Here is a 15,482-nt window from a genome sequence, read left to right as displayed (position 1 = left end):
GCCAACAAAGGTCAGTATAGTCAAAGCTATGATTTTTCCAGTTCTCATGTATGTGAGAGTTGGACTATAAGGAAAACTGAGCACCGCAGATTTGGTGCTTTTGAACTGTGGTGTTGGAGAAGACTCTTGAGAGTCCCTTGGACTGCAAGGAGATCCAACCAGTGCATCCTAAAGGAAATCAGTTCTGGGTGTTCATTAGAAGGACTGATGTTGAAGCTGAAGCTCCAATACTTTGGCCACCAGATGTGAAGAACTGACTCCTTTGAAAAGACCCTGATGCTGGGAAAGATTGAAGGCAGGAGAAGGGGGCGAGAGAGGATGAGATGGTTGGAAGGTATCTCCGATTGGATAGACATGAGTTTGAGCAAGCTCCGGGAGTTGGTGATGGACAGGGAGGCCTGGTATGCTGCAGTCCATGGGGGTCACATAGAGTTTGACACGAGTGAACTGAACTGATGGGCCATACAGTCTCTTGTTGCAACTCTTCAGCTCTCCTATTGTAGTGAATAAGCAGGCATAGACAATATGTAAACAAATGGGTGTGGCTGTGTTCCAACAGAACATTACAGAAGTAGGCGGCAGGGAGGACCTGGCTCTCGGGCAGTACTTTGCCAGCTCTTATCTTGAGATTCCATGTTGCTGTTTACAAGTTTCAGAGTCTTCTGCTTTTTCCTTTTCCCTATTTTTGGAAACTTCTTTGGAAGCTTTAGTGTTTTTTCTCTTTTTTTTTAAATTTTATTTTTTCTTTAGTGTTTATGTTTTTATTTCTTATTAAAATTGTAGTGGAGTTTTAGGAGAAATTGTGGGTAAACAAAATGGGTTATGTTTATCTAGAAATTCATTACTCTTCTGTTTAAAAATAATTCTTCCTTAGATGTTTATTTTTAGTTAAGCCTTATAATTATATGTGAGGATCTGAGGAGAATCCTATCACTATTTTGATTAGCATGAGATTCTAAACAGGAAGGTTAGCATGTATATGGCGCACACTTTGGACTTTGATTGTATCCAGTCATTGCTTTAAATTTAGTTTTGCTTCTCTCAAATGATTTAGTTAATTAAAAAAAGCAAGGAGGATGAGAACTATATAGTTCATTCATTGAACAATGTTATTGTGACTTTAGTGACACAAACAAATTTGAAAAATAATTCGTAGTCTGCACTGATAAATATGTTTTGGTTTTTGATTTTTTTTCAGTCCTTTCTATATCCACACATGTAACTTCTCACAGATAATCATAATGCAGTCAAACTTACAGTTCAATTTTTGTTTTCTTGAATTTGCTTTTCATATTTTTATATATATCTACGTAATCTTTGTTGTTCTAGTTGTTAATGGTGATGTAATAGTTCACAAATATAGTTGATTCATTCCTTCTATTGCCAAATAATTGTTTTCTCTTATAATATTGCAGTGTTGGCATATTCAGGTACACAGTCTTTTCCTCCAATTTGGATTATTTTCTTATAATTTCCAAAATTGTGATTGGGTCATAGTAGAAAACTAGAAATTGCTTTTATTCTTGAAATCTGTCTTCTCCTTATAATATACATGTGTAACCTTGTTCACCGGAGAAAGCAATGGCACCCCACTCCAGTACTCTTGCCTGGAAAATCCCATGGACGGAGGAGCCTGGTGGGCTGCAGTCCATGGGGTCGCAAAGAGTCTGACACTACTGAGCAACTTCACCGTCACTTTTCACTTTCATCCATTGGAGAAGGAAATGGCAACCCACTCCAGTGTTCTTGTCTGGAAAATCCCAGGGACGGGGGAGCCTGATGAGCTGCCATCTATGGGGTCACACAGAGTCGGACACGACTGAAGCGACTTAGCAGCAGCAGCAGCAACCTTGTTCACACCTCTTAAATATGAGTATTTCCTTATAGTTAGTATCATAAAGTAAATTAGGGCAGAATTCTTGTCTTCCAGTAAGATTTTACAAATGTACATCTCACAGTATAAAATAATTTATTTCTTCAATCACATGACTTGAGAATGTATGTGTATTTGGCAAGGAAAATAATTTAGAGAAAAGAATAGAAGGTCAAATAAAAATCTGATAGTCGGGAGATAGAAGAGAAAAAACATTGTGGAGAAGTCAAAAGATCTGGGAAGATCAGAAGGAAGTACTGTAGAATCCAAGGGAGGAAAGAATGTCAAGATTAGCAGAAAAGCAGTATAGTTTTCACTTGTTAGCTATAAATAGAGCACTCACTTTTTGTTGTCCTTAAAAACCTATTTTAAAACAAGTTGTTTTAATGTATTACATTTTGGTCATAATGTGTCTTTGTTAGTTTAGGTGTAAACACTGAATGGAAATGTATCGTACACATATTATGACTTTATTTTTTCTTCTTAAATGTCTTAGCCAAATAATCTTGGTATTTACAGTTCATATTCACTGTTTCTAATGTCTGCCTGTTTATATATACTGGAATTTTATGCCTAGATAAACTTCTTTTTTAATGGAATTTTATACTCTCAGCTGCAGCAGAGAGGCTGCCCCCTCCCCCATCCCCACATGCCTCTCATCCCCAACACACACTGTATTGTTTCTGATTTTCAGGTGTTGAGGGATAAGCCTTTGGGGAAGATTATATTTTGTATTCAAAAGTATTTTATATCCCTACTATGTGTCAGGCACTATAATTAGGTACATTGGGGGAATGCAGAGATGAGTAATCTTGAATTTTGTCTTTAAAGTCTGGAAAGGAGATAAAACATGGACATAAAAAGTTATAATATGGGAAAAAATATGTCCTAAGGAGCTATAGAGAAAGTGATAAGGAAGAGTAGTTTTTATACTGTATAGCAGGGGTCCCCAGCCTCCGGGATCTAATGCCTGCTGATGTGAGGTGGAGGTGATGTAATAAAAACAGAAATAAAGTGCACACTAAATGTAATGCACTTGAATCATCCTGAACCATCCCTCTCACCCCAGTCCATGGGAAAATTGTCTTCCACACAACTGATCCCTAGTTCCAAAGAGGTGGGGGACCACTGCCTATATAGTACATCATTATTTGCTGGTACTTAGAAGCAATTATAATGTATAAAAGTATACTTATTACTTCTACTCATTCCTCTTTTTCCTTAGTTTCACTTAGTGCCTGACTATGTTACGTGCTTCTTGAATTACTGTGTATGTTGTTAGTCTTGACAACTAGATTGTAACCTCTCTGAGGGCAAGTACTGATTCTTACTCTTTTCTCTCTCTCTCTCACTACAAGGACACCTAGTAGACACTCAAAAAGAACTTAAAGATGTTTTGCTACTGAATGGTTGTACTTGTCCCTTTATTTGAAATGCTTTCAATTGTTTAATATTAAAATTCTGCCTTCTCTCTTAGGTATTTTTGCACCTCTTTCAAAGATAAGTAAAGCAAAAGATCGAAGGAAGAATATAGCACACACTCCTTCTACAAAAGCTGGACCTCTCATCAGGTCCCAGAAAATTGATGTAGCTCATGTAACATCAAAAGTAAATACTGGTAGGTCAAACCAGAATGTTAGCTATCTTGTTTTAATTTTAATCCATGTAATACCTTATATTGCTTCAGACTTTTTGTTTAGCTACCTGTGAAACCTGAACTTATTGCCTGCAATGTATTTGGTTTATGATTTTAATTCCTAACAAGAGTATTTCAGATATGTACCTTCCCTTTCCCCCCAGCTATCTCCATACTTTTATCTAACCTCAAAGCTAGACTTTATACTTCTGATAAATATTTATGCAACACAACTAGCTTTATGTTTCTCACCTATTAAAGAATTTTAGTGACTTTTTTAAGATTTTTTTTTTTGATGTGGACCATTTAAAAAAAGTCTTTATTGAATTTGTTACAATATTGCTACTGTTTTTATGTTTTGGATTTTTTGGCTAGGAGGTATGAGTGATCTTAGCTCCTTGACCAGGGAAGGCAAAGTCCTAACCACTGGACAACCAGGAAGTCCCGACTGAGTCTTTTTTTTTTTAATCAGAGGAAGTCATGACTTTTGAAACTGGCTGTCAGAGACCTTTTGCTGATGGAGGGTCTTACTGTTTTGCAGTTGAGCTGTGGTTGATCATGTCTCACTGTCTTTTGTATATATTGTTCTGGCTCTTCCCTTCATACTTGTCCCAAGCTGTTTCTCTGCAATGTTTGACTTCTCCCGGAGGTCCGTGTCTTTGTGTACCTCCTTACTCACATCCTGTTTCTCTGTGAGGACCCCCTGATGACCCAGGTCTCTTTGATCTCTTCATTGTTATCCACAATGCCTAGTTGCTATTTGTTAGCTTGGGTTTTGTCCTCTGATTGCCTTATCCATGCAGATCTTTTATTCTGTTGGCAAAATCTTAAACTTTAAATGGACTGTGAGAGTATTTTGTACTTTCATATTCACTGTGGCTTCCCTGGTGGCTCAGATGGTATAGTGTCTGCCTGCAATGTGGGAGACCCAGATTCAATCCCTGGGTTGGGAAGATCCCCTGGAGAAGGAAATGGCACCCCACTCTAGTACTCTTGCCTGGAAAACCCCATGGACAGAGGAGCCTGGTAGTCTACACTTCACGGGTTAGCAAAAAATCGGACACAACTGAGCGACTTCACTTTCACTTTTCATTCACTGTGGCACATAACACAAAATAGGCACTTAATACAATGAAACTAAGCCATGCCATGAGGTGCCACCTAAGATGGGAGGGTCATGGTGGAGAGGTCTGACAGAATGTGGTCCACTGGAGAAGGGAATGACAAACCACTTCAGTATTCTTGCCTTGAGAACCCCATGAACAGTATGAAAAGGCAAAATGGTAGGATACTGAAAGGGGAACTCCCTGGGTTGGTAGGTGCCCAATATGCTACTGGAGATCAGTGGAGAAATAACTCCAGAAAGAATGAAGGGATGGAGCCAAAGCAAAAACAGTACCCAGTTGTGGATGTGACTGGTGATAGATGGTTGGATGGCATCACTGACTCGATGGACATGAGTCTGAGTGAACTCCAGGAGTTGGTGATGGACAGGGAGGCCTGGCGTGCTGTGATTCATGGGGTCGCAAAGAGTTAGACATGACTGAGTGACTGAACTGAACTGAATTGAACCCATCAATAGCTGAAGCAGGAGGGCTCTCTACCATGAATAAAGGAGTGTGTCCAGGAATTGGGTTGCCCTTTCTACTCTGTTCCACTGACTTATTTGAATATACCTGTGTCAGTACTGCACTTCATGATTACTATAGGTTTTTTTTTAAAAAAAATCTTGATTTCCATTAGAGGAAAGCCTCCTCTCTCTTTTCTTGAATGGTGTCCTACCTGTTTGGCCTTTTTTATGTTTTTATTATTTTTTTAAATTAATTAATTTTTTAACTTTACAATATTGTATTGGTTTTGCCATTCATTGACATGAATCTGCCGTGGGTGTACATGTGTTCCCCATCCTGAACCCCCCTCCCATCTCCCTCCCCATCCCATCCCTCTGGGTCATTCCAGTGCACCAGCCCCGAGCACCCTGTATCATGCATTGAACCTGGACTGGCAATGCGTTTCACATGTGATAATTTACATGTTTCAATGCCATTCTCCATATCATCCCACCCTCTCCCTCTCCCACAGAGTCCAAAAGACTGTTCTATACATCTGTGTCTCTTTTTCTGTCTCACATACAGGGTTATCGTCACCATCTTTCTAAATTCCATATATATGCATTAGTATACTGTATTGGTGTTTTTCTTTCTGGCTTACTTCACTCTGTATAATAGGCTCCAGTTTCATCCACCTCATTAGAACTGATTCAAATGTATTCTTTTTAATGGCTGAGTAATATTCCATTGTGTATATGTACCATAGCTTTCTTATCCTTTCGTCTGCTGATGGACATCTAGGTTGCTTCCATGTCCTGGCTATTATAAACAGTGCTGCAATGAACATTGGGGTACACGTGTCTCTTTCAATTCTGGTTTCCTTGGTGTGTATGCCCAGCAGTGGGATTGCTGGGTCATATGGCAGTTCTATTTCCAGTTTTTAAAGGAATCTCCACACTGTTCTCCATAGTGGCTGTACTAGTTTGCATTCCCACCAACAGTGTAAGAAGGTTCCCTTTTCTCCACACCCTCTCCAGCATTTATTGCTTGTAGACTTTTGGATAGCAGCCATTCTGACTGGCGTGAAATGATACCTCATTGTGGTTTTGATTTGCATTTCTCTGATAATGAGTGATGTTGAGCATCTTTTCATATGTTTGTTAGCCATCTGTATGTCTTCTTTGGAGAAATGTCTGTTTAGTTCTTTGGCCCACTTTTAGATTGGGTCGTTTATTTTTCTGGAATTGAGCTGCAGGAGTTGCTTGTATATTTTTGAGATGAGTTGTTTGTCAGTTGCTTCATTTGCTATTATTTTCTCCCATTCTGAAGGCTGTCTTTTCACCTTGCTTATAGTTTCCTTTGTTGTGTAGAAGCTCTTAATTTTAATTAGGTCTCATTTGTTTATTTTTGCTTTTATTTCCAATATTCTTGGAGGTGGGTCATAGAGGATCCTGCTGTGATTTATGTCGGAGAGTGTTTCACCTATGTTTTCCTCTAGGAGTTTTATAGTTTCTGGTCTTATGTTTAGATCTTTAATCCATTTTGAGTTTATTTTTGTGTATGGTGTTAGAAAGTGATCTAGTTTCATTCTTTTACAAGTGGTTGACCAGTTTTCCCAGCACCACTTGTTAAAGAGATTGTCTTTTCTCCATTGTATGTTCTTGCCTTCTTTGTCAAAGATAAGGTGTCCATAGGTGTGTGGATTTATCTCTGGGCTTTCTATTTTGTTCCATTGATCTATATTTCTGTCTTTGTGCAAATACCATACTGTCTTGAAGACTGTGGCTTTGTAGTAGAGCTTGAAGTCAGGCAGGTTGATTCTTCCAGTTCCATTCTTCTTTCTCAAGATTGCTTTGGCTATTTGAGGTTTTTTGTATTTCCATACAAATTGTGAAATTATTTGTTCTAGGTCTCTGAAAAATACCGTTGGTAGCTTGAGAAGGATTGCATTGAACCTATAGATTGCTTTGGCTAGTATACTCATCTTCACTATATTGATTCTTCTGATCCATGAACATGGTATATTTCTCCATCTATTAGTGTCCTCTTTGATTTCTTTCACCAGTGTTTTATAGTTTTCTATATATAGGTCTTTTGTTTCTTTAGGTAGATATATGCCTAAGTATTTTATTCTTTTCATTGCAATGGTGAATGGAATTGTTTCCTTAATTTCTCTTTCTGTTTTCTCATTGTTAGTGTATAGGAATGCAAGGGATTTCTGTGTGTTGATTTTATATACTGCAACTTTACTATATTCATTGATTAGCTCTAGTAATTTTCTGGTGGAGTCTTTAGGGTTTTCTATGTAGAGGATCATGTCATCTGCAAACAGTGAGAGTTTTACTTCTTATTTTCCAGTCTGGATTCCTTTTATTTCTTTTTCTGCTCTGATTGCTGTGGCCAAAACTTCCAAAACTATGTTGAATAGTAGTGGTGAGAGTGGGCATCCTTGTCTTGTTTCTAACTTTAGGGGAAATGCTTTCAGTGTTTCACCATTGAGGATAATGTTTGCTGTAGGTTTGTCATATATAGCTTTTATTATGTTGAGGTATGTTCCTTCTATTCCTGCTTTCTGGAGGGTTTTTATCATAAATGGATGTTGGATTTTGTCAAAGGCTTTCTCTGCACCTATTGAGATAATCATATGGTTTTTATTTTTCAATTTGTTAATGTGTATTACATTGATTGATTTGAGGATATTGAAGAATCCTTGCATCCCTGGGATAAAGCCCACTTGGTCATGATGTATGATCTTTTTAATATGTTGTTCGATTCTGTTTGCTATAATTTTGTTAAGGATTTTTGCATCTATGTTCATCAGTGATATTGGCCTGTAGTTTTTTTTTTTTTTTTCGTGGTATCTTTGTCAGGGTTTGGTCTTAGGGTGATGGTGGCCTCATAGAATGACTTTGAAAGTTTACCTTCCTCTGAAATTTTCTGGAAGAGTTTGAGAAGGATAGGCGTTAGCTCTTCTCTAAATTTTTGGTAGAATTCAGCTGTGAAGCTGTCTGGTCCTGGGCTTTTGCTTGTTGGAAGATTTCTGATTACTGGCCTTTTTATAAATCGAACTTCCATGTAAACTTTAGAATAAGCTATTCAGTTCAGTTCAGTTGCTCAGTTGTGTCTGACTCTTTGTGACCCCATAGATTGCAGCATACCAGGCCTCCCTGTCCATTACCAACTCCCGGAGTTTACTCAAACTCATGTCCATTGAGTTGGTGTTGCCATCCAGCCATCTCATCCTCTGTCGATCCCTTCTCCACCTGCCTTCAATCTTTCCCAGCAACAGGATCTTTTCAGATGAGTCAGTTCTTTTCATCAGGTGGCCAAAGTGTTGGAGTTTCAGCTTCAACATTAGTCCTTCCAATGAACACTCAGGACTGATCTCCTTTAGGATTGACTGGTTGGATCTCCTTGCAGTCCAAGGGACTCTCAAAAGTCTTCTCTGACACCACAGTTCAAAAGCATCAATTCTTCGGCACTCAGCTTTCTTTATAGTCCAACTCTCACATCCATACATGACTACTGAAAAAACCATAGCCTTGACTAGACGGACCTTTGTTGGAAAAGTAATGTCTCTATTTTTTAATATGCTGTCTAGGTTTATCATAACTTTCCTTCCAAGAAGTAAGCGTCTTTTAATTTCATGGCTGTAGTCACCATCTGCAGTGATTTTGGAGCCCCAAAAATAAAGTCAGCCACTGTTTCCCTTGTTTCTCCATCTATTTGCCATGAAGTGATGGGACCGGATGCCATGATCTTAGTTTTCTGAATGTTGAGCTTTAAGCCAACTTTTTCACTCTCCTCTTTCACTTTCATCAAGAGGCTCTTTAGTTCTTCGCTTTCTGCCGTAAGGATGGTGTCATCTGCATATCTGAGGTTATTGATATTTCTCCTGGCAATTTTAATTCCAGCTTGTGCTTCATCCAGCTCAGCGTTTCTCATGATGTACTCTGCATATAAATTAAATAAGCAGGGTGACAATATACAGCCTTGACGTACTCCTTTTTCTATTTGGAACCAGTCTGTTGTTTCACATCCAGTTCTAACTGTTGCTTCCTGACCTGTATACAGGTTTCTCAAGAGGCAGGTCAGGTTGTCTGGTATTCCCATCTCTTTCAGAATTTTCCACGGTTTGTTGTGATCCACACAGTCAAAGGTTTTGGCATAGTTAATAAAGCAGAAATAGATGTTTTTCTGGAACTCTCTTGCTTAATAGAATAAGCTGTTATGTTTCTTTAAAGAAAAATCTGTTGGGAGAGGGGTGGGGCACTGGGAAAAAGGGGATTAGGAGGCACAAAATTGTAGTTAAAAAATAAGTCACGGGGATGTAGTGCATAGCATAAGGACAATGATGCTGTTACAATTCTGTAGTGACAGATGGTAACTAGACTTCTTGTGGCAACTGATTCATAATGTCATATATACAAGTGTTGTACACCTGAAGCTAATATATTATTTATGTAGCTATACTTCAGTTAAAAAAATAAAAAGGAGAAATAAATAAATAAGATGATAAATGTATCCCCAGGGTAAGAGAATATTAGTTTGCAACTATAAACTGGAATTATATCTCAAAAGTGCTTGTCCAAAAATCAAGAGTTATTTTGCTCCTCAACAGAAAATTACCTTCTGGACAAATGAATTAACAAATTATGTTAATGATATTTTTAGTGTCAAAAAATAAAAAGTTATCTGTTGAAATTTTAATTGGTATTGCATTTAAGCCTAAAATCAATTTGAGAAATGACTTTGATATTCAGTCTTTTAATTATAAGCTTGGGATATCACTTTATTTAATTGGATCATTAAAAAATGTCTCAGTAAAATTTTATGATTTTCTGTATATTTTGCACTTGTTTTGTTCTATTCTTAGGTACTTTGTACTTTTTGATTCTCTGTAAATGGTATCCTTTTAATGTGAAGCCCAGAAGTACACAGCAGGTATGGAAGGAAAGCTCAAAGAGGAGCCCTCTATTTCTGGTCTGAGGAGCAGGAAAAGGAATCTCCTACTAGACAAAGTGGAGGAAATCCCTGTTATCCTTTTCAATTGCTTTTAAAAAAATCTCTTTGGTTCTTTCACACCCTAGTCCCTACGCAATCCTGCATCTTGTAATAGCAGCAGGGGATGGCCAGGCACCTAAAACCCCCAAGGGAGGGAATCCTTTTTTTTGGCCAGAGAAACTGTGGTCCTGAGAATGTGGATGGAGTCCCCATTAGTTTTTCTTCTTTTTTCTCACTGCTTGGCCCTCAAGAGATTGTATGACAGAGCAGAGCAATGAAAGCCTAGTCATTCTATCCAGAATATCAGGAGGAGGGTGCTTCTGGAGACCATGTGAGGAGGGAGCTCAAGAAAGTGCTCTCAGAATGGGGGAGCTTACTGCAAGCTGTGTGTACATGCATCTGACCACAGGCTTTGGTCTGCACAGACCTCCACTCAGATCTCAGGCTGCCTACTGGGTGGCACAACACACAAGCCAGATCAAAGAGGCTTTGGGAACCAAACTGACATTGGTACCACAGTCACAGAAGGTGGATAGGAACTGCCAGCCTGAACCTAACTGCCTGCTGACTGTCCAGTGCCTGCGAAAACAGAGCAGAACAAAACAATCCACATTCTCCATAGAATTTTAAACAAGACCCAGAGTCCTATAAAATAATGTTTATAATGTACAGGATACAATGAAAAGTTGTTCTAAATATGAAAAACCGGGAAAATCTCGACAGCTCTGAAGGAAAAAGGCAATCAAAGATAACAACCCTGAGATGAACAATTATCAGGTTTTCAAAGAATATATCGTAACCTTCTAAGAATTAAGGGTGAACCCTCTTGAGACAAATGGAAGATTTCAGCAGAGACATGAAGATAAAAGGAAGAACCAAATAATGCATGTGCACACACACACACGAGCACACCAAGGAGCACAAGTAGCACTGAGGTAATCTGAGCTGGTGGATTGCAGCAATGTCAGTATCCTGGTAGTGATTTTGTGCTATAGTTTTGTAAATGTCACCGTTGGGGGAAACTGGACAAAGTGTGTGAGACATCGCCCAATATTGTTGAATCTCCAGTTATCTCTAACAATTCAAGTAAAAGGAAAGGCTCAAATGGCTATGTTAGGACTGACAAATGTAACTGAAAATAAGAAATTTACTCTGTGGGTTGCCTTCACAAAGTCTCTCTTCCCAACCCGTCCATCCAGGGTCTGCGGTTGTAGTTCTGGCCCTCACTCCCGGCCTCTGCTTCCTGTCTCTCCTCCTTTTGATTCCTCCTAGACTTTGCTGTCCGGTTGACATTATCTACCTGTGAGTGGTCACTCCAGCCCTCCTTTCCACAGTCCATCAGAGGCTTGTTTCTTACTGAAGAGCGCCAGCCCTGTCATCCTCTAAGATTGTAATGTGACCCATCCATCCGGTTTACTTCTCCTGCGTCCCCCCAAAGTCCACTCCATTCCACCCAATCCACTTACTCTTCTCTGACCCTGTCTTTCTTTATTTTCTCTTTGTCTGTCCATAATGCCTACCCTAGTTCTTTCTGACCATACCTCCAGTATTCTCTGCAAGAAATCCGACCTGTCTCTCAAGACACGTATAGGAATGTGATGTTCTTGATGAGGTGTTAATTTATCTTTACAGCAATGATTATTGTCTCCTCCCTCAATGCTAGGGCTTGTATCAAACATGTCCTTGTATTTCAATTATTCATGTCTTTCTGCCATGCCAAATTGAAAAGGTCTTTCTTTAGGACTGAGACTATGGCTTGCTTTGTTTGTGATGTTCAGAGTGCCAAGCTCAGTTCTCCACCCAAAATTCTTCATGAGCAAGTAGAATTGGAATGGTTCCACATGGAATTCAAAACTGGATGTCATTCATTAGGTTTCTTATTTAAATGGTTTCATTCTGTAGAATTAAAACAGAAGTCTTAATAAAGTAGATTATTATTCACGAGCTTGTTCTTTTTTAAACTGCACTTTTTTTTTTTTGGTGGGAGTTGAGTGTAGATGAGAGTCAGGTAGTCATTTTCAGAATACCAGTGACAGAGAGTACAGGGTTTCTTAATATCTGACTTCCACTTAAATGAAAAGCTTCTATAATGATTTGCAAAAAAAATTTTTTTTTACCACAAATCCACTATCTGAATAGGCAGTCTGCCCCAGTGAATTTGCCTGCACACACCAGTGAAGTCCTGAGTTGTGCGCAGATCTTAATAAGTGTGCAGCTGCCATAGGCATGTTAAGTTTGTTTTACCTGCGAGTACTAAGGAGTGTACTAAGTATCAGATGGTTAGATAGCTGTGTTTTAAATGCTTTATATTATATAGAATTCCTAAGTGGATTTTAAAATAAGTTTAAAAGATAGTTTAGGGATACTTGGGGAAATTGATTGGGGCTTTCAGATGGGCTAGGAATACATTCTTTCCTTTCCCCTTAATAAAATACTGGCCCCTGATGTCTGTGAATTTATTATCCAGTGTGTTCTCAGAAGTAGAGAAGATTTCAGTTAGGATTGTCTGTACTTTAAAAGTGAATCCGTATTTATGTTTAACATTAAAATTCTTTCTTGCTGAATGTGTTTTGTTTCTGTGTTCTAGGATTAATGACATCAAAAAAAGATAGTGCTTCAGAATCAACACTCTCATTGCCTCCTGGTGAAGAGTTGAAAACTGGGGCAGAGAAAGATGGTAATATAATTTACAACTTCTATTCTTAAAATTTAATGTACTGATGGAACTTTAAAACAATATAGTGATATAGCTTATATGAGGCTAAATTTTAAAGTTTGTAAGGGAAGACTCAGTACAGTAAAAATTTATACTTGAAAATCCCCTAAACATCTCATAGTAAAGTGCACACACACACACACACATATATTTTTTGTATAAATTCCTGTGTTGTGATTCTTATGTACATGTAGTGAATTACAGGACTAGATGCAGAGAATAAAGTGAAATTCCATAGTGTAGATGGCTTGATAGAATTATTTAAAGTTACCTTTACAATTTATACTTGAAAGTTGCTGAGAGTAGATGTTAAGCATTGTCACCACTCACACACACAAAAAATGAACTATGTGAGGTGATGGATGTAAATGTGTTATCTTGATCTTGTTAATCATTCCACTGTATCTTTTAATCATAGTATTGTACACTTTATATACAATTATATTTATCAATTATTACTCAATAAACTTGAAATAGATAAAAAATTAAGTTGTCTTTAGCTGTCAAATCACTGGGTGAATAGAGCATGAATAGAAAATTCAAAAGTATTCCTGCTTGCCTTTAGGTTAACTCAGAACATTTTAAATTAAGCTTTTGTTACCATAAAAATAGATTAGTCATATTTTTTTATATAAATAAGTTGTGATTCTACTAACTCATCTCAAGTGAGAGGTGAGAGACAGTGGTGGTTAGAATAGGTAATTGGTCTAAATTGATTACATGACAACACTTTTCTATATAAGATTGTCATACTATGGTGTGGATCCTTTGGATCCTTAAAATTGCTTGGGCTCTAAAATCTTGTGTGTATGAACTACAATGTATTTTGATGAAATCAGGCATTTAACTCAACACTAAGATAATCCACAATGGAAGAAGCTGAATGGAGGATTTACCTGGACAAGCATCTAATTAATTCACTGCTTGTTTTCCACCCTTTGATGTATTCCTTTCCTTTACTGTTGTTTTAGTTCCCCTGATTGGATCCATCAGCAGCTCCTCCTCTATATCTTCTTTGGAGCACAAACAGAGCCTCTCCAAGAAACTGAATGCACGTGGCAATAACAAGAAGACAATGAGCAAAAGCCCTTCTCTCTCGTCTAGAGCCAGTGCTGGTATCTATGGCTTTTTCAACCAGGCTTTCTTGGTGTTTTTTATCTTGGTTTGTTTGTAAGTAGATTTGCTCTTTTTAAACGTGTAGAAGGAACCCTTTACTTCAGTCAGATTGAGCTACTTTCCCCTTTCCTGTCTTTCTCCCAGCCCTCACCCCTCTCCTCTCTGTGAGCACACCCTGGATCTCTCTGCCTTTCTCCTCACGCTCCTGCCATTTTCCCTTGTCTGGATTTACTTCTTCTCTTCCTTGTGTATCTAAGGACTCCAGCCTCTGTAAGGTTCCTCTTAGAACTTTTTGACAGATCCTCAGATACTTGGAAACTGTATGATCTCTTCTCTTTCTTTATGTATCTCTTTTCTAATCTAAACCTAATATTAATAATTAACATGTCAATATGCATTATTTATTATTTCATATCTATTAAAGGCATTTTGCATATCTTATTTCACTTAATTCTCAAAATGAATGAAATATCATGACCACCTTCACTTTATGAATGAGGAAACTGAGGCTTAGGGAGGTCAGGTATTGGTGCATGATGGCAGTTTCTAAGTGCACACCTACCTGGGCTGCACCCACAGGTCTGTCTGATGCTTCTCTGCTATTGTTAAACTCCACCTCCGTCTCAAGTACCTTCAGCTCCTCCTTGTGCTGTAGGGTCCTTAGGACCCTCCCAGCTGGCTGGTAGAGAGCTGAAGCTCTGCCTCTTAGTACAAGTCCAGCCTGAGGATGCTCATGCAATTTTGGTGACCACACTGTATCATTGGCTCAAATAGAGCCGAAAGCTAAGTTTCTTCATTTTATGGCTCGATGTAGGACTTTACATTTATTTTCATTTAATTTAATGGTAGAATTTTTATCCCTCTGAGTTTTGTTTTTTACATCTTGCGTGTAGCTTTTCACACACTTTAGAGTTATCTTCTTATTTAAAAAAGCATGCTTTCTCTATTTTTAGTCAAGTCATTGTCTAAAACTCTGTAGGAGAGGTTGACAATGATAACCTGTTTAGCTCGCTGTGAAGCCTGCATGATCATTCCATTCAATCCACATTTCTTCAGTTATGTGTAAGCATATAGAAAACACTTTTTCTTGTTGGAATCAACACATGAATACTGAATTTATTGCAGTTCACTTATTTGCCTATGGGCTTCCCTGGTAGCTCAACTGGTAAAAAGAATCTGCCTGCTATGCGGGAGACCTGGGTTTGATATCTGGGTTGGGAAGATCCCCTGGAGAAGGGAAAGGCTATCCACGCCATATTCCGGCCAGGAGAATTCCATGTACTGTATGGAATTGGGGTCGCAAAGAGTCGAACACGACTGAGCGACTTTCACTTTCTTTCACTTTATATGCCTACTACATAGAAAAGAAATCCGGTCATTTTAACATAACTTGTTTTTAATAAGTCTCATAGTAATTACTAGATCCTTTTTCTAATACTTTTAATTCTTGTGCTGAATCAGTATTTTATTGTGAAAAATGTTCAGGACAGGATTTTCTTAAAGATATTTTATTGTATGGGGGAAAAAACAAAAAAAATCCTTGATAGTAACATTGATGTAATAAATGTAAAAGTTCTCCGAAAGTGG

The 15,482-nt window shown here is 38.2% G+C and overlaps 1 protein-coding gene across 5 annotated transcripts in view; it reads left to right on the top strand.

The window, feature by feature from the left end:
* The window catches only part of CLIP4 (CAP-Gly domain containing linker protein family member 4), a 104,015-nt gene that overhangs the window by 63,701 nt on the left and 24,832 nt on the right, over positions 1-15,482 (top strand). For all 5 annotated transcript variants that reach the window (XM_070798943.1, XM_070798941.1, XM_070798942.1 and 2 more), the window contains exons 9-11: positions 3,351-3,491; positions 12,651-12,740; positions 13,751-13,894. In XM_070798943.1, coding sequence (XP_070655044.1) covers positions 3,351-3,491; positions 12,651-12,740; positions 13,751-13,894 — 375 coding nt within the window. The remainder of the gene's footprint in view (positions 1-3,350; positions 3,492-12,650; positions 12,741-13,750; positions 13,895-15,482) is intronic.

The sequence above is a fragment of the Bos indicus genome, chromosome 11 (genome assembly GCF_029378745.1).
Source record: "Bos indicus isolate NIAB-ARS_2022 breed Sahiwal x Tharparkar chromosome 11, NIAB-ARS_B.indTharparkar_mat_pri_1.0, whole genome shotgun sequence".
Classification (NCBI taxonomy): Eukaryota; Metazoa; Chordata; class Mammalia; order Artiodactyla; family Bovidae; genus Bos; species Bos indicus.
This window is presented reverse-complemented; position numbering and strand designations above follow the sequence as displayed.